The sequence below is a fragment of the Engraulis encrasicolus genome, chromosome 19, assembly GCF_034702125.1.
Source record: "Engraulis encrasicolus isolate BLACKSEA-1 chromosome 19, IST_EnEncr_1.0, whole genome shotgun sequence".
NCBI lineage: Eukaryota > Metazoa > Chordata > Actinopteri > Clupeiformes > Engraulidae > Engraulis > Engraulis encrasicolus.
Window position 1 is genome coordinate 18504243 of NC_085875.1, and position 20000 is coordinate 18524242.

Below are 20000 nucleotides of genomic sequence, written 5' to 3' on the forward strand. Positions count from 1 at the left end.
TTACACTCTATTGCACTTGCTTGTGTCCGTGTGTTCATGGCTGCATATGTGACTGTTACACCAATGTGAACCATATGTTTGTTCTTTGATTTCATCAACTGAAAAAAGGCAGCATCTACGTACATGTATAGCCATTGAAAATATGCTACATTAACTTCATTACATTTTTCCATAAGTGGAACTGAAAATAACAGCCGCAGCCTGTCAGTAAAGCATGAATAATCTGTGTTGTGGGTGGGCTGTTCTGCTGGGAGTGCATTCAGTGAGCAGTTGATCTCTGATTATTTCCAACAACCCCATCTAATTGTGTCAAGCTCAGAGGTTAAGCGCACTGTAGTTGTGTAATATCCAGCACAATTGCACACAAAAAACACCCATCATTGGCAAGCGAGACCCGCGGGCTATTTTTAGATCCTTTAATCATCTTTATTTACTCCAATTAATTTGCCGGGAATGGGGAGTAATTAGCGCCTGTAGAGAGCGTGGCCAGGCAGGTACTCCATCCGTGTGAGCTCGTTTGTAGACGTTCAGTGTAATTCAGCGTTTTCCATCTCTCTTTCTTCTCCAACCTCAGCTCGACCCTGCTGTCTTACTTGCACACTTATGTTAAATGGGTCTGGCACATCATGCATGCACAAGTGGATTCTGTTCCTACTGACGCTGTCCCATCCTGTTGTTACCAGCCCCGTTACCAGCTCCAGAGATGCAGTCGGAAGGTAGATAGGAGGCATACGGGAGCCATTTGTTTGAACATGACTGCCCGAGCCATATGGTGGCTGAGCCTATACCCCACCGCCCACCCCACTCTGTCCCACCACTACTTAGTGTCCTTACTGTTTCAGCTATCTATGGAGTGTTCATTGCGCACTGGAGTTGACACGCTGTAAACTGCTTCATCTCTCAAACCCCCACCAACCAACCAACAGTTTCAGTGCACGGACAAATCCATGTACATGTATGGAAAAAGACCCTGTTTTGTTTTTTCACACAGATGATACATATGGGCTACACACATCATCTTTGTGCTCTGTGATTTTTCGGGCTGTTTGTGGGGCCCTGGCCGCAGCGAGCTCCGTGCCTATGGTAGACCTGTTAGTACTTAGCCTATATTTTTCATAATTTCACTCAAGCTCCAGCCTTAAGCACCCTGCACTCAGTAAGCCGTACCCGATGAGGTCTGCTTTTTTTCGGGCTGTTTGTTTGGCCCTGGCCAGCGCCAGCTCCACGCCTATGGTAGATCTGTTAGTACTTAGTCTATTTTTTTCATAATTTCACTCAACCTCCAGCCTTAAGCACCCTACGATGAGCAGGCCGTACCCGATGAAGACTACTTTTATTGAGTTGTAACTGAACTGAGCTGCAAATTTACCTGGTTTGCTCAGGATTTTAGGAGATTGACTGTCTGACTAAATAGTTCAGAAGCAGATAACACATGTTCATAGCTCAACTGCTTTGACTACCCACCACCAAAATATCAATTGAAATAATAATCCTAGCAAAAGTGCCTCGCTTACTGTAAATGGGTGAAGTCAAATGGGTATTGACACCTATAAATGATACATACTTGACCCATCTTGGAGAGGATCTTCTGCATTGTCGAGGACAAATGGAATGAGGACAGTAGTTTTTAGTTGCTCGTTACACAGGTAATTTGGTATTCTTACCATGTACTCTCATCTATAAGTCAGTAGGTGGGCAGGTGGTAGGTGGCAGGGATCATAAATAAGGTATGTGAACAAAAAGAGGCCGAATTGTGACCTAAGTGGAATATCAGTGACACAAAGAAGCTGACTCCGACATTTCAGTCATTTTACAGTATCAGAATTTCTTATCCTTATTTCACTTTTAACATTATTTTTTCCACTCTCACTTTCAGTTTTTTGGGCTCGTCATTTATCACTCCCAACAAAACTGTCAACTTCTTAGAAATAGGTATCTTTAATATTAATTATGTATGAATAATTGAATAGTAATGCTAAATAATTGCTCCAATTTGTTTGCACACTCTGAGTTAATTACTCATGTGCCAGACACTTTATTTTTTTTCATTTTGAATATCCTCCTCAACAGTCAATCATAACTCAGAATCTTTACCCGAGCCTCCAGCACTGTTACAACAAATGATGTTTTTTTGTCGCTGTGCTTTATCCATTGTTTATTGTATTATTGTATAACCCCCACCTTCCTCCTCTCTTTCCTCTCCTCCTCCCCCTCCTCCCCTCCACCTCTGTTTCCACTCCTCCTCACATCTCCCCCCCACTCCCCTCCTCCAGCGATGACGAACCTCACCTTCCAGATTACGCCCGACTCCAACAAAGACAGCGAGAGCATCCAGATGGGTCGGGACCTCAAGCTCTCCTGCCACGTGGACGCCCGGCCCCAGGACAAGGTCAACTACACCTGGTTCAAAAACGCCATGCCCATCTACCCCACCGACAGCCTGATCGTGCTGCGCAGCGACCCCGACATGCCCACGGGCACCAGCAGCCTGGAGATCGTGGACATGAAGTTCCGCGACCAGGCCACCTACAGCTGCGTGGCCAACTTCCCCGACAGCACTGTGCCCGAGATGCGGGTGGACATCAACATCACCCAGAGCAGCGGTGAGGGACACCGTTACATTACATCCAGGGCCCTAAACTAACTTTTTTCCATCATCAACCAAAATGGCTAGCAGTTGTTCATCTCACTAGCCAAACACACAGTCAAAGTGGCTTGTAAATTTGCCTTCTCTACCAGGCAAGCTGAAATTCCACCAGCATTTGGCCAGTTGGCTGCTGTTTATTTAGAGCCCACATTCACATCACATTACTGTAGATTGCACGTTGCTGACATTACTTTACATTATCAAGCATGAACTGTTTTCCACTGTCACACAGAGCAGCGATGAGGGACACATTACATTACATTTACACTTACTGACATTACATGACATCACATTACATTACATCATTAGCCTCCAAACTGTTGGTCAGGACCCTTATGTGGGGTACAGAGTAATTGCTGGGGCTCACAGAGAGAAGGGAATGTTTGCATAAAGTCTTGGATATATGGTTTTACATAATCATTTCAGGAATTAGTTAGTGACAGTATTAACTTGTACCGTTACTGTTTTACTTACCCATTTCAATTTCACATTAAAATTTAGAAAGCTTTGGTATTTGGAATGGGGACGGGGTCGTGAAAATATTCTTGGGTCCAAAAGTGGATCTTGGCAGAAAAGTTTGAAAACCACTGCATGACACTGTCCTGACATGATCAGGCAGAACATGTTTTTCACTATATCTGGTTCTTTTCCCCACCCCTTCCCAGGTTTCTTTTCCTTCCTCATCCTCTTGGTCTTTTTAATCTTTTCAACCTTCATCCTTGACCTCACATTGGATGTTTTTGTGCAGCGTTTTCCTTGCACCTTTTTTCTCTCTTCTCTGTTTGACTGCCTGTCTGTCTGGCTACCCTTTTCTCTTTCCCTTTCTGTGTTAAGTTTGTGAAACTGCCTGCATTCATTTGTAGCTCCTCCAGCCTCTTCTTTTTGCTCTCATTTACTTTTAATGTGGAGTTATTCATCATAAGCCTGCGGTATTCTTTTTAAAAGCTCTTCAGCCTTTCCTCTCAAACTAACCCTGTGGGCAGTTCTCCTTTAAAATTCTCATTTGGCAGTCTCTGTCTGTCTTTCTTTCTTTTTCAACCGCCACATATCACACTTCGTTTCAGGCCAGCCCATGGGCCAGTTTCTTCGTTTATTCCCCCCCCCCCCCACACACACACACACTATCTCCATTAATCTGTCAGTCTGACCTCTTCTACTAAACTTTGCCTTAGCTGTTGGTGTTTGGAAGCCTATCTCTGTCAGGCTTGCTGTCCAAACACACGTCTTTACCACTCACACTCACACAAAAGAAAACTCTCTCCGTTTCTGTTCTTATCACCCCTGAGACTCTTACTACCATTCTCTCTCAGACAGAACTCGGTTTGTATCTCAGTGTTTTGTCCCAGTATTTCAGCCCTTTTGGAAGAAAGAAAGACAACCACCCCCCCCTCCTGAAAACAATGCGGGTATTAAAAAGATCCAGGGCTGAGCCACCTTGGGAGAGGCCGTGCTGACGGAGGCAGTGTCATCGCCCTCGGGAAGTCCATCTGTCTCACCGGGGTCTGTTAGGGATGCACAGTTGATTATAAAGGAAGAAAGGAAGAGGTGGAGGAGGTGGTGGAGGAATGAGATGAGAGAGAGGTAGAGGCAAAGAAGAGGGATGAGGCGATGGACAGGTAAAGACAGCAGAGGAGAGAGGGGTGGAATGGGATGGGAACTCTCAGCCGCAGGCAAACTTATTCCCAGATTGTCTTGGACTTATAGGATAACGTATTCCACACAAAGCTACTATCTGTTTATTTGGTTAACATTGTCCTACTTCTCACCAGGGCTTGTGGATCCATGCCTAATTAGTGCAAGTGGAAAATATTGGCATGTCATGTTCAGTTTCTTGCAAAATCATGTAATACCTGTTGATTTTCCTCATGTTAGAAAATAACTTTGTAGTTTGTAGGTTGAAAGAAGAGCAGTCTGGCAGCTCTACAGACGAAGGACGTCCAAGACATCCTTCCTCTTCTCTTCTCTTCTCTTCTCTTCTCTTCTCTTCTCTTCTCTTCTCTTCTCTTCTCTTCTCTTCTCTTCTCTTCTCTTCTCTTCTCTTCTCTTCTCTTCTCTTCTCTTCTCTTCTCTTCTCTTCCACTCTTCCAACATTTTTAACCCGTTCAATTATGCACTACCTCACTTCAATTAAACACATTCTTTATCTATGCCTGCTAAGAGTGCCTTGGATACTTTGTTTCAAATTGTGTTAACCAAAGTGCACCTTCGCAGTACTTGACAGAATGCCGAAGATAATAAATCATGTTTCATTGTATTTGACTGCAAACCATGTCGAGACAGGCATGTATTACAGTAAGATTTACGAACGGGGGATGGCGTGGTATCGTTGGAGACCCAATAGAAACTAGCGTATGGTGTCACCCCAGGACTTCCATTTTCATGCAGACTGTGACGTATGCTAATGTTTCCAGGAAGAGACATGGAGAGTGAGGGTCGGTAGTACACTGGGTCAGGAGACGAACATCAAAAAAGTGGATGTGGAGGGGGAAAGAAAGCTGAATGAAATATGCCATGAAATATGAATCTGGACTTACTCTTATTGGGGCTCATTAAAGGGCGGCGTGGCCAATGGCAGATGGGCGCCCCTGACGGCACGATGAATAAAACAACACATGGGGAGATTCCTTCCTCACATGCGTGCCACTCAGCTCTCAGGAAATGTGTGTGTGTGTGTGTGTGTGTGTGTGTGTGTGTGTGTGTGTGTGTGTGTGTGTGTGTGTGTGTGTGTGTGCGCGCGCGTGCGTGCGTGTGTGTGTGTGTGTGTGTGTGTGTGTGTGTGTGTGTGCGTGTGCGTGTGCGTGTGCGTGTGTGTGTATGTGTGTATGTGTGTGTGCATGTGTGCGCGTGTCTGTGTGTGTGTGTGTGTGTGTGTGTGTGTGTGTGCGTGTGCGTGCGTGTGTGTGTGTGTGCGTGTGTGTGCGTCTGTGTGTTTGTGTGTGTGTGTGTGCGTGCGTGTGTGCGTGCGTGCGTGCGTCCGTGTGGGGTTGGGGTTAATGATGTCAAATGAATTTGACGAGAGGTTTTTTTCATGCTCTGAAAACTATTCACAAAGAGGCAGTGAGGAATGTTTTTTTATATTGTTTACATGCAACTTACTAAGGCTTTCAGGACACACATCTTTTCAGATTATCCACCAATTTTTCACGACACAAAGATTTCTGCCTCAACAAAAAAGTATCTCAAACTTTCTTTTGCAAATCTGCAACCTTTCAATGACTCAATGCCATGGCAGCTATCACAAATATTTTTTCAAAGACCTCATGCAAAGATCCCACTCAAGAAGAGTCTTTGAACAGTTCTTTGTTGCACTGTTTGTCATAAATGTGACTGGGCAGTAAAAAAAAAAAAACAGGCCGCAAGTAGAAGCTCTTCAGTGCTTCAGAAAGAAGCATTGTCTAAAAGCATACATTTTGTCCTAAAAGTCTAGCTTTTTGTCTTTTTCTATGGGCAAGTGGTGCTTCAGAGTTGTATTCCGAAGTACTTGCAGTTTCATAATTTAAATACTGACCACATTCAAAAGGCCTCCAATTCAGATATCACCAGATTACCATGTAAGCTGTCATATCAAATATTAACATTTGCACTCAGTTTGCCCCTCAGATGAGAGTGTATGCATACCCACTGACACCCTCTAAACATTTTAACAGATTTGTAAAACCAGTCTCTCTATTAGCAACATGCTAGTCAGTCACTGCTAGCCTCCTCCACATGTCCACCATTGCTGTGTATCACCTGCCTACCCTCTCACCCAGCACTGTTTTTCCCCTCCATTTGATTTCCTCACACGCTGCCCTGGCTCGACCTCCTCAATTACAATGTACTCGGCAGCCTACACCCCCCTCCGGTGCTGCCTCCCTCTCGAGTCTCGCCTGGGTCTCCAGGACCAGCTACGCCCTCCCCTCACCTCTGCCCAGGCAGCTAACCTAGCCTCTGCATGATGATGTTGAGGATGATGATGATGAGGAACAATCCGCTGTTGGCCACCGTGTCTTAAGGGCAAAAGCAACATGATTACTATGTGGATACATGATAGCAAATCATATCAATTTTTTACAAGTGGTATATGGAGTGGTATTTTTTCTGTTCCGTTCTATATTTTACTCAAGTTTTGTTTTTTCTTTCCTTTTTGTGTAACACACCTGAAGACTGGGAATCTCTAAGTAGATCGTGTGTTCATTTATTATATGGTATTTTAATATGAGAGTTAATAATCCTTAACATAATTGTAACCAATCTGACATTTCCTAAAGCCTTATCTATGCAAAAGTATTGAGAGTATTCATATATTTTTGCTTATGTGATTGAATTTGTATTTAACGTTGCAGTTGCTTCATATGGAGATAGGTATTGGCTTGTTACGGTGCTGTGTTTCTATTCCTGGTATCCTATTGGTTGACGGGGGTTGCCAGGGGAACGGAAAGGTTCGGCTGAGAAAAAAAAGTTAACTGTCAGACGTTTGTTTTCTTTGTGATGTTCCTGAGCGGACTTTGATTAATTTACTTTACAGTCAGTGAACATGACTTAAGAGACTTTCATACAAGGATTCACCGACCCGTTTTCCTGTCGGTGTCATTGTTGATGTTCTATTGACTTTGTTCATCGCGAGGACGAGTTTCGATACTGTTTTTGGGACTATGCTAGCCGGCAGCTAACCGCTTCGCAGCTGCATCTTTGCCAGCCGCTATCAGCAGTTGTTGATTGCTGCTAGCCACGAGTGACAGTAGACTGCTACTGTACCGAGAGGAGTTTTACGGTGTCGAAGGGAGATGTTTGGGGTACGGACACGATGATGGTAACGGGCACGATCATCGCTGGACGTTAAACAACGCTGTCAGTGGATTACGGTAACCTATGAGGCAACTGGTAGTGAGTACCGGTAGCCTACGTTTCTGTTGGATTTATGAATGAGCTCCACCGCGCGCCAACTGGGCCCTTTAATGACTGTTTGGTTTGAAACCCCGGCCGGGTATTTTTGTTTGTTTTGTTCGGGTTTGATTGCGTGTCTTTGTTGACAGCATGACTTATGTGTGTTAAGGGAGTCGATCACAAAATTGGTTTAAATAAATGTTTCCTGATCGTTTATTATTACACTGACGTTTCACCTTTCGTTTTTAATGTTGTGGTGGATTGTAGTGTAAAATGCTGAAATATTTGTCTCTGAGTGTAGCTCAGAGTGGGGGCTCAAAGCAACTTATGCACAGCAGTCAACAGTAAACATTTTCACAGTTTACCCCAGGCCTCTGGTTAAGTGAGTAATCCCCCCCCCTAGACGGTAAATTACTAAATAATTCTACTTTCAAGGATGATGAGTAGGGTTGCTACATGTGGGGACTTTCGTCCGGGATTGAAGTTGATTGCTGTGCTTTAAGGTAAATATGAATGTAATATTCTGCAATGGGAATTTGATATTTTCTAATATTTAATGGGTTAATGTTGTTATTTTAATGTGATAACATTGGCTATTTTACTGATATTACTGATTCTACTGTGAGTGATTTTACTGTGTTGGCCCTTTTTGAAAAAATCTAGTATTGATTTACACTGTATTTAAATATGGAGGCTGAACAGGTAATTGTTTGGTGTAATGAAAAGGGTATAGATATCAGAAGAGCAGTAGTGCTTGGTAATGTGCCTGTAGATGTTACAGATGAGGTTGTGTATAAAGCACTTGATAATGCAGCAGTCTTTGGTAGGTCCAAAATCATAGGTCGGTGCCTGGCAGCTTGTGGTACGAGCCAGTTAATTCTCCTTGAGGTATCACAGGATGTCAGTGTAGTTGAGATGCCTAAACAAGTGGCCCTTAGTACTGAGGTGGCTCCCTGGGTGGTCTGTGTCGCTGTTGAAGCCTTGCCTATGAAGATTCCCCCGGAGGAAGATTTTGAAGCCAAGCTGAAAGCCTTCCTGGCTCATGAGGGAAAGACTGTTGCTGATGTGCAAGGCCTGTTAACCCCTTCCATGCCAACCCCTGCCATGCCTGCAGTGCCACTGCCTGCTATGCCCATGTCAGCCATGCCAAATCCTGCCATGCCTGTCTCTGCAGTGCCAAACCCTGTCATGCCTGTCCCTGCAGTGCTAAATCCTGCAATGCCTGTCTCTGCAGTGCCAAACCCTGTCATGCCTGTCCCTGCAGTGCTAAATCCTGCCATGCCTGTCTCTGCAGTGTCAACCTCTGTCATGCCTGTCCCTGTAGTGCCAACCCCTGCCATGCCTGTCCCTGCAGTGCTAAATCCTGCCATGCCCTCTCCTGCCATGTCACCACCAGCATCATTAGACCTGAATATGCAGCTGGTCAATGCCATCACCTCTCTTGTGGACAAATGCCAAGCAGCCCCTGTGGAAAATCCAGTCCACCGAAAGCTTCGAGTGTTCTCAGGTATTAAGCCAACACCACCTGGAGAAGAGGAATATGATGCTTGGGCGGAACAGATGACGCACTTACTTGAGGAGTGGAAGTGTTCTGACCCCTTGAAGAAGCAGAAAATTGCTGAATGTCTTAAAGGGCCAGCAGCGGACATTGTACGATGCTTGAGAGTGAGCAAGCCCAGTTCAACGGCAGCGGATTACTTAGCAGCACTGGAAACCGCATTTGGAACCACTGAGAGTGCCCTAGACCTGTTGTTCAAGTTCCGCAACACTTTCCAACTGCAAGGAGAAAAACTCTCAGCATATGTCCTCAGAATTGACAAGCTGCTGCATTCTGTATTCCGAAAAGGGGGCATTCTTCTCCGAGAGATGGATGGGACTCGCATTGAGCAAGTTGCAAGGGGCGCACTGCCTAATGACCTGGTTGCCCTCCGCATCATGTTGGTGTACAAATTCAAGCCTCCCCCCAGTTTCACTGAGCTGCTGCGTGAAGTGAGAGCAGAGGAGGCTCTGATCTTTGAAAGACCGACAGCCAGTCATGTCACCTTGTCTGCTATGGTCGCTCCTGTTGAGCACAGCACCAGCCCTGCTGCATTCTCCTGTCCCAGCCCAGTGCCTACTGAGACTACCCCTTCTGTTGAGAGTCTGACGATAGAGGTGCAACACCTGAAAAGTGAGATGACGCGCTTGCTCTCCTTCTCCGTCTCATCACCCTCAGCAACGCCACCGATCGTCTCACAAAGACCCAGCCAACGGGTAGAGGGAAGACCGGCAAATGCACAGAGAGTACGACAGGACACAGCTGATGTTTTCTGCTACAAGTGCGGGGAAGATGGCCATTTCCAACGCCAATGCCAGAATGCAGAGAACCTCAGAAAAGTCAACCAGCGGCTTATAAAGCTCAGACGGCCGACGGGAAACTCCCCAGGGACCCAGTAAGGGAACGAACTGGAGTCCCGGTGATGACACGTTCCACAAAGTGCAAACCACTGCAAGGACAGAAAGCTATGCTTCCAGCAGGCCTTGTTGGCCCTAGCTCAGTTGTCTCAGTTCGAATTGAAGACATCTACGCCAAAGCTTTACTTGACAGTGGATCTCAAGTCACCCTCCTTTACCGCTCGTTTTACCACAAATACTTAAAGCACATACCACTGACTCCAATTCACTGTCTGGAGTTATGGGGACTCAGTGCTGAAGAATATCCCTATGATGGCTACTTGTGCTTAAGGTTGGAGTTCAGCAGTGACGTAGTGGGAGTGACTGAGACAGTTGAGGCACTTGTGTTGGTGTGTCCAGACCCGACCGTCAAAGGGGAGGCATCCATCATAGTTGGCACTAACACCTCTGTAGTAAGGCGTCTTTTCAATTCCTGCAGATTAAAAGGAGAAGATTTCTTGATGACCATGAGGGTGCATCCTGAGATTAAAGAGGCATACAAGGTGTTCCAGAAAGTACCTGACGAGGTGGCAGACTTGAAGAGGGGCACGGTGTGGCTGGCTGAGGCTAAGCAGAAGATAATTCCCCCGGGTGCAACAGTGACCATCAGTGGTATCCCAAAGTTCCCTCACCCTGTGAACACCCAGAGTGTACTGGTAGAGCAGACTGAAGAAGGAACCTTTCCTGATGAGCTCATGGTCATTCCTATCCTCAAGACAGCTGAAGAGATGCAGAACCGTCGCATTACAGTCATTGTCAGGAACATGACGACTCGAGAAGTTAAGCTCAACAGAAGAATGCCCATTGCTCAGCTGTACCCAGTGGATATTGTGGATAAAGGCCCCAAAACACAAAATGACTCCAATGTGCTGACTTCCGATGCATTCAACTTTGCCGACTCTCCAGTGCCAAAAGAGTGGAAAGAGAGACTGTGCAGGAAGATGCTGCAACGGAAGGAGGTCTTTTCCCAAGGAGAGTTTGATGTGGGCTGCGCAAAAACCACCGAGCACACCATACGGGTGACAGAGGGGAAGCCATTCCGAGAACGCTCCAGGCGTCTGCCCCCAGGTGATGTGGCTGATGTGAGACAGCATCTGGATCAACTCCTCAAAGCTGGCATCATTTCAGAGTCTCGAAGCCCCTATGCATCTCCCATTGTGGTGGTGCGAAAGAAAAATGGCACCATTCGCATGTGTGTAGACTACAGGACACTGAACAGACGGACTGTCCCTGACCAATACACAGTGCCCAGAGTTGAGGATGCACTTGCCTGCCTGAGTGGAAGCCAGTGGTTCAGCGTGCTTGATCTGAGGAGTGGATACTATCAGATACCCCTGAGTGAGGCTGACAAAGACAAGACTGCGTTCATCTGTCCTGCTGGGTTTTACCAGTTTGAACGAATGCCCCAAGGAATCTCTGGTGCTCCTGCCACCTTCCAGCGTGCCATGGAGAGAACGGTGGGCGACATGAACTTGCTAGAAGTCTTAGTGTACCTTGATGACTTGATAGTGTTTGGGAGAACACTGGAAGAACACGAACAACGGCTCCTGAAGGTCCTAGACAGATTGAAAGAGGAGGGGTTGAAGTTGTCACTGGACAAATGCCAATTCTGCTGCACCTCTGTGAACTACCTGGGGCACATTGTTTCCAGGGAAGGCGTTTCCACAGATCCTGGTAAAGTAGAGGCTGTGAAGACCTGCCCACGCCCGAACAACATCTCTGCCCTCCGCTCTTTCCTGGGTTTCAGTGGGTATTACAGGCGGTTTGTGAAAGGCTACTCACAGATTTGCTACCCACTTAACCAGCTGCTGAAGGGCTGCATGCCAGCTGGTGTACCCCGCGCAAAGTCTAGGAAAGACAACAATGCGACCCAGGCAAACCCAAACCAAGAGCCACAGCAGATGTTTCATGCTTCAGAGCCGTTCGGATCCAGATGGAGTCCTGAGTGTGAAGCAGCCTTTGAGACGCTCAAGCAGTGCCTGTCAGAAGCACCTGTCCTGGCTTTTGCAGACCCACAGTATCCCTACACCCTTCATGTGGATGCCAGCCGCGAAGGTTTGGGAGGTGTGCTGTACCAAGATCAAGGAGGTGGTCTGCGTCCAGTTGCATATGTAAGCAGAAGTCTCTCCCAGTCCGAGAAGAATTACCCTACACACAAGTTGGAATTCTTGGCGCTTAAGTGGGCTGTTACAGAAAAGCTGCATGACTACCTGTATGGGGTGAGGTTTGAAGTACACACAGACAACAACCCACTCACCTATGTCCTCACTACAGCCAAGTTAGATGCAGCTGGACACCGCTGGCTGGCAGCACTGTCGACTTACGAGTTCAGCCTTAAGTATCGACCTGGAAAGCAGAACATAGATGCGGATGGTCTGTCACGTCGTGAGCATATTTCACCGGCTGGTGTCAAAGCAATGTGCCAAGTGTCCCATGCCTGCTGTTCAAAACACCCTCAGCCTCACAGAGCCATAGACCTTATTGGCGCCCCCAAGCAAGCTGTACCCAGGGCCTTCTGTAATGTTTCTGCTGTGACAACACACCATCTCCCCCAGTTGAGCACAGGGCAGATTGCACGGTCCCAGAAAGCAGACCCATGCATTGGAGAGGTCATGAAAGCTGTAGCCAAGAAAGACTGCCACTCTGCTGACAAAAGGGCGCATCCGGACATCCCACTGTTGCTGAAAGAGTGGGACAAACTTCAGTTAAAGAACTCTGTTCTCTACCGTGTGTCAAAGCCACCTAATGCTCCCTCTCGTCAGCAGTTGTTGCTCCCTCAAGAGTTCAGAGAGACAGTGCTGCAGTCCCTCAGCACCTGGGGTTTGAGAAGATATATGGGCTTGTACGAGAGAGATTCTACTGGCCCAGGATGAAGGCAGATATTGATAAGCACTGCAAGGACTGTGCTAGATGCATCCAGAGAAAGACCTTGCCCACAAGAGCTGCTGAGCTTTCCCACCTCAGCAGTGATGGGCCAATGGACCTCATCTGCATTGATTTCCTGTCCCTGGAGCCAGATTCCAAGAACATCTGCAATGTGCTTGTTGTCACTGACCACTACACCAGGTATGCACAAGCGTTTCCCACAAAAGATCAGACATCAATGACAGTTGCCAAAGTACTGTGGGAAAAGTTCTTCATTCACTATGGCCTACCTAACAGAGTACACTCAGACCAGGGCAGAGACTTTGAGAGTCGTCTCATCCATGAATTGCTAGGCATGCTGGGAGTGAAGAAGTCAAGGACCACCCCATATCACCCGCAGGGAGATCCGCAGCCTGAGCGTTTCAACAGGACACTGCTCAATATGCTCGGCACGCTACAACCAGAGCAAAAGGGAAAATGGAGCCAACACATCAGTTACCTCGTTCATGCCTACAACTGCACAAAGAATGACAGTACAGGTTACAGTCCCTACTTTTTGATGTTTGGACGTGAAGCTCGGCTACCAGTTGATGTGTGTTTTGGCGTGTCCAGTGACAACTCATCCGCAAAGTCTTACGCAAGATATGTTACAAACATGCGAAGAGACCTTCAAGCTGCCTATCAGATGGCTGAAACCATGGCTGGGAAGAGGAATGAGGGAAACAAACGCCTTTACGATCAGAGGGTCCGTTACTGTCCACTTGCTCCTGGTGACAGAGTGTTACTGAAGAACGTCGGCCTACAAGGGAAACACAAGATAGCAGACCGTTGGTGCTCAGACCCATACATTGTACAGAGTCAAATGCCAAACTTACCTGTGTACAGGCTGAGACCAGAGAATGGAGTAGGTCCTGACAAAGTTCTACACCGCAACCTGCTATTACCGGTAGGACAAGACGTCTCACTGAGCCCAAGAGACACTGTGAACGAACCGAAGAGACCGAACCGAAGATCCAGCCGGCGCCTGAGAAGGAGGCAAGCTCCAGTGCCTGAGGAGAAGGAGAGAAGGATGGCCAGTGGACCGTCCACGTCTGAGTCAGAAGGAGAGGAGCTGGTGGTATTCTATCCACCCATGATCCCAGAGACTGATGAAGATGACTCTGATGTGCCCATTAGATCAGTCTTTGAAAGAGACTGGTCTGCAGTGCCCCATGACTCAGACCCTCTGGAAAGTCAGGCCGGTACACACTCACCTGATTTTTCCTGTGAGGCTGCCTCGCCGGTTCGCCCTAGTTTAATCCTCCATGGGAATCCTCCTGAGCTGTCCCCAGACTCCCCTGGTGCCTACATACCTCTGCCTTACCCTGATTCCTCGCCCAGTCACTCTGTTCCCAGCCTGGTGTCTGCTCAGGATGTGTACGCTGCTGAGGCCCCTGACCTGTCACCAAACCTCCCTGGTGCAGACATGCCTGTGTCTGATTCCCCGCCCAGTCACTCTGTTCCCAGCCTGCTGTCTGCTCAGCACGTGCCCACCACTGAGTCCAGTCCACCCTCACCCCTGTCTGATGCTGAAGAGGAAAGGCAGCCAACGGATGGTCTACTAGAGATGACAACTGAGGACTCCGAGAGCCAAGCCCGGCAGGAGAGGTCTCCCCATGGCGTAAGGACACCAAGCTGTCCTGAACATGAACCCCCAAGACCTCAGAGAGTGAGGAGGGCACCAGCAAGGCTGGCATATGACTCCCCAGGGCAGCCCACCTCGGTAACCTCCCTATCCCTCTGCCCTGTAGTTAATAGGTCAGACATAGCCCCAACCACTACTCGGTATGTTAGTACTCTGTTTAAATGGATAGGCTCTAGATTCTAGGCTCTAGATTAGAAGTAAGTATCGTTCCAATACTTAGGATACATGTAGCAAACTTTTTATACATGTGTATGGGTATTTTTGAATGTGGTAGACATGCTTCTTCTCTTTTCTTTCCTATGTCATGAGGGCATGACCCTTTTTCAGTAGGGGGAGACTGTAACACACCTGAAGACTGGGAATCTCTAAGTAGATCGTGTGTTCATTTATTATATGGTATTTTAATATGAGAGTTAATAATCCTTAACATAATTGTAACCAATCTGACATTTCCTAAAGCCTTATCTATGCAAAAGTATTGAGAGTATTCATATATTTTTGCTTATGTGATTGAATTTGTATTTAACGTTGCAGTTGCTTCATATGGAGATAGGTATTGGCTTGTTACGGTGCTGTGTTTCTATTCCTGGTATCCTATTGGTTGACGGGGGTTGCCAGGGGAACGGAAAGGTTCGGCTGAGAAAAAAAAGTTAACTGTCAGACGTTTGTTTTCTTTGTGATGTTCCTGAGCGGACTTTGATTAATTTACTTTACAGTCAGTGAACATGACTTAAGAGACTTTCATACAAGGATTCACCGACCCGTTTTCCTGTCGGTGTCATTGTTGATGTTCTATTGACTTTGTTCATCGCGAGGACGAGTTTCGATACTGTTTTTGGGACTATGCTAGCCGGCAGCTAACCGCTTCGCAGCTGCATCTTTGCCAGCCGCTATCAGCAGTTGTTGATTGCTGCTAGCCACGAGTGACAGTAGACTGCTACTGTACCGAGAGGAGTTTTACGGTGTCGAAGGGAGATGTTTGGGGTACGGACACGATGATGGTAACGGGCACGATCATCGCTGGACGTTAAACAACGCTGTCAGTGGATTACGGTAACCTATGAGGCAACTGGTAGTGAGTACCGGTAGCCTACGTTTCTGTTGGATTTATGAATGAGCTCCACCGCGCGCCAACTGGGCCCTTTAATGACTGTTTGGTTTGAAACCCCGGCCGGGTATTTTTGTTTGTTTTGTTCGGGTTTGATTGCGTGTCTTTGTTGACAGCATGACTTATGTGTGTTAAGGGAGTCGATCACAAAATTGGTTTAAATAAATGTTTCCTGATCGTTTATTATTACACTGACGTTTCACCTTTCGTTTTTAATGTTGTGGTGGATTGTAGTGTAAAATGCTGAAATATTTGTCTCTGAGTGTAGCTCAGAGTGGGGGCTCAAAGCAACTTATGCACAGCAGTCAACAGTAAACATTTTCACAGTTTACCCCAGGCCTCTGGTTAAGTGAGTAATCCCCCCCCCTAGACGGTAAATTACTAAATAATTCTACTTTCAAGGATGATGAGTAGGGTTGCTACATTTGTTTCTTTGTACTTTCTTTTTTCTTTGCCCTCCACTTGTCCTTGTACATTTCCTCATCTCCTTTTTTCTTCTTCTTTTTTGTTTTCTGTAGTCCAATTTCTTTCTTTTCTTTTCTTTTCTTTCTTTCTTTCTTTCTTTCTTTCTTTCTTTCTTTCTTTCTTTCTTTCTTTCTTTCTTTCTTTCTTTCTTTCTTTCTTTCTTTCTTTCTTTCTTTCTTTCTTTCTTTCTTTCTTTCTTTCGTTCGTTCTTTCGTTCTTTCGTTCTTTCCCCATCCAACCTCTGATTCTCATACCACATCTTTCTTCTTCTCCCTCTCTCCATACACAGTGACTCCACCCATTCTGTCCATACCGTCGGGCGGTGCCACGGTGAACGTGAAGGAAGGGGGCACGGCCGAGCTGGTGTGCCAAGTGGACGGCAAACCCCGGCCTCCTGTCCTGTGGTCGCGGGGCAACAAGGACCTGCCCATGCCCAACGGGGACTGGATGGTGGAGACCAGGGACGGCCGGCTGCGTCTCACCAACGTGTCTCGGGAGTCGCTGGGCCCCTACCGCTGCCAGACGGCCCCCTACAACGGCCTCAACATCAAGCGGAGGGAGGGCCAGGTCCAGCTCAACGTGCAATGTGAGTGCAGTAACTACTATGGGCAGGGGTGGACATCCCAAGTAAAAACTCTCACAAGCCATCGCTGTTCCTCTGGTGATCCGTGACTGGTGTTTCCACGTGTGTCAATTCAGTGTGTGCCTAATGTTATTGCTTTGCCATTTTTTCCCTTTTTTTGGAATGTGCCTTGGCGCTTTGATACACAAGTGTTATGTGGTCAGAAAATTGGGACTACTTCATACAGTCGGTCCCCCTACAATGCACACCCTTTACCGAGGTAATGCCACGTCATCCACCTCGGTACGTACCGGGCCTAGCTGCAGTGTACCCAAACAACCGCCAGGTGGCACTTGGGAGCGCTTGCTATACTTGGGAGCGCTTGCTATACTTGGGAGCGCTCGCTATACGCTTTAGTGGTAGCGCATGTTCAGGTTTCTCTCTCTCTCTCTCTGTCTCTCTCTCTGTCTCTCTCTCTCTCTGTCTCTCTCTCTCTCTCTCTCTCTCTCTCTCTCTCTCTCTCTCACACACACACACACACACACATACACACACACACACTTTCTCTTGCATACACACAATACACATTCAAGCGCAAATGGGTAGGCAACATTTATTACCATATGGAATATTTTAGACGATGTTGACGGCATATTAATATACCTNAAAGTTCCATATAATAGCCGAGTTCCAATTAGCGGCCGGGTTCCTTTTAAGGGCTGGGTGCACGAGGATATTTGACAGATAATGGCCGGTTCCAAATAAAAGCCCTGTCTAAATAATCATTAAATGAACCAAGGAAGAAGGCTTGACCAACGGCGCTGCATGTTTCCCCCCTTATATTGTTTTGTTTAGTTTTTTCGGATGCGCCGCGTCTTTGGCCATCAAACGCTGCGTCAGTGAAGGAAATGTCGGAAATTTTGCAATGTAAAACTTGGGGAAGCAGCGGTGTTTCAGGGTAGCATGTGGTTTAACGCTGTAATACGGGTTAATGTGGGCTCTCGCACACACCCTGCACGCACTGCACTGATCAACACACTTTAATCAGTCAATCTGCGAGGCGGAAGCGCACACCGTTTCAACTTTGACTTTGGGGAAGAGATTGTTTAGTGGGATGTTAATTTAAATGCTTTTCATTTTCATTTGCTAGCTTTACATTTTTTTGTGTATGGTAGCCTATTAATATGTGGCATCTGTGTGCAGATGGAAACCGTTTTGTGTTAGGCTGTAGCCTACCTTAATTCGGCCGAGGCTACTTTTAGTTTACCGCAGCGTAAAGGTCTTTGCATGGACAAATGAAATGATGATTGAATAATAGCTGGCCAGTATTGCAGGGAGTATTAAACCCAGTGTACGTTGGGGTTTGGGAGAGCAAGGAAGAGAGCGGCATCTGTGATAAACCGCTTCGAAATGTGTGCGTAAAACCTGCTGTTAACCAGTGTTGCCGCATTAAAAAAAGCTTTGTTTGATTTCGTGTTTGTATTTTACTTTGACGTTGCCTATAGTCCTCAGTTTATGGTTATTTTCTGTTGACCTCCTACACATTTTCGTTCTGTCATGTAGGGTATTGTAAATAAATCGACCGTATTTTGATCATTTTGATTTCGGACTTAATTTAGCCCTCCAATCACCCCTCTCCAATTGCAAACTTTACCCTGGTAGAAGGAGCATTCGCTACCCTGCACGTACTCGTTCAGGACTTATTATCTGACTGATTTTGGCTGCTGCGAATTAGGTATATTTTTATATATAAAAAAGGGCCTATCACCGTTTTAGCTGAATGCTGACACCACGGACCATGATGACCATTGCAGTCTTGCCGCGGGTCTTGAACAGTGCGCACTGTTTCCATTTCAGATTGCTTCTTCTGAGAGGCAACTGGCTACCGCAGGAGAGGGGAAAGGTGGCAATATTATCCTCAAGCGTGTTAGATAGGCTAAATCGTGTTTAGCCTATCGCAGATGAGGTTCTTGAATATTTTGTAATGCATGGGACATTGACAAGGAAAGGTAGCTATGATATCCTCGTGAATAAGTCTTCGACTTTTCAAAATGCCTCCTCAACATTCAACATGTAAATTGGTTATTCTGGTTAGTCCAACGCTATCCTGGCAGGAGAATCATTCGTAGGCACTACTCAGCAATTTTGTCTGTTGGTTTTTGTCTGCTGCAAAGTAGGATAGATCAGACCTCCAGGTCTTCATAAAAACCATCTACCACCGCTGTGATAATTTGACTACGGACACCGCTGAACATTGAACAGTTGTTTAGACTACAGTAGGCCTGTTGACGATTGCAGTCATGCCACTTGCCTTGAACTGCGCGCTCTCCTCCAGTTGATGCGTGACAGCCAGATGAGAAGCGCAAAGGTGGGGGCTATCCGCGGTCGCGGAGGACAGGTGTCAATATCACACACACACACACACACACACACACACACACACTCTCTCTGTTTGGAGAGGACGCATTTAAACTGTTACAGTTTAGGCAGTAGGCCACCCATCCCCCCGGACCCACGAAACCCACTGAAGATCCAAGCAATTGTAGTCTGTCAGTATTTTAGTGTGTGCCCAGGTAGTTGAATTCCTGGCATGGCCTGGTTATCTCAATCGTGCCGATGTTTGCCCTCAGGCTAGTGTGTTCATAAAGCGCACGTTCGATTTGCTGTAATAGTGCATATATAGTATAGGGAGTTAATCAACACCCAATATAATGCATCACAATGGGACATTCCATCCTGCAGTGGTATAAGTGCCATATTCTCCAGCCAATCTAATAAACCAGGTGATCCTAATCATACAGAGCAACCAGAATAAGTATAGAATTTAGGTCGAGCAACCAGACAGGCGTCCGAAAATAACAACCAGAAAGGCATCTGAACTCTGAACATAGCAACCAGAAAGGCGTCCGCACATAGTAACCAGAAAGGCGTGTGGATACAGCAGCACCATGGTAACTGTTGACTCTGTTGCCAGGTTGATGAGCTACATGTAATTAGTGAAATCACTTGTGTTAGCAGCACAGACAGAAGGAATATCTGGGCAGGACTTTTAATTTTGTGCAAAGTCTGAGTCTATAAGGGAAAAATACTACTACTACTATTTGCAGCACAAACAGATGCAATGATGTTTTTCAAAAGCACAAGCGACATTTTTTCTTTACCAAATGCTTAGAGTTTGTAAAGTAAGGCATTGGAATTGCTGTTCTGTAGGTTCTATTCTGTACGTTGCATTACATTACATTACATTACATTGCATTTGACAGACGCTTTATAACTAAAGCGACTTACAATCGAGGACATAATCATAGCCGACATCACTAGCAGTTACAAAGTGCGCAGGAAATATACAGAACAACAAGTGCAGATGCAG

The 20000-nt window shown here is 46.4% G+C and overlaps 1 protein-coding gene across 1 annotated transcript in view; it reads left to right on the forward strand.

Annotated features, from left to right (window-relative positions):
* Nucleotides 1-20000, forward strand: part of LOC134435020 (MAM domain-containing glycosylphosphatidylinositol anchor protein 1) — a 367713-nt gene that overhangs the window by 246966 nt on the left and 100747 nt on the right. Inside the window, exons 8-9 of the mRNA XM_063183748.1 lie at nt 2274-2603; nt 16358-16654. Of these exons, the coding sequence (XP_063039818.1) occupies nt 2274-2603; nt 16358-16654 (627 nt within the window). The remainder of the gene's footprint in view (nt 1-2273; nt 2604-16357; nt 16655-20000) is intronic.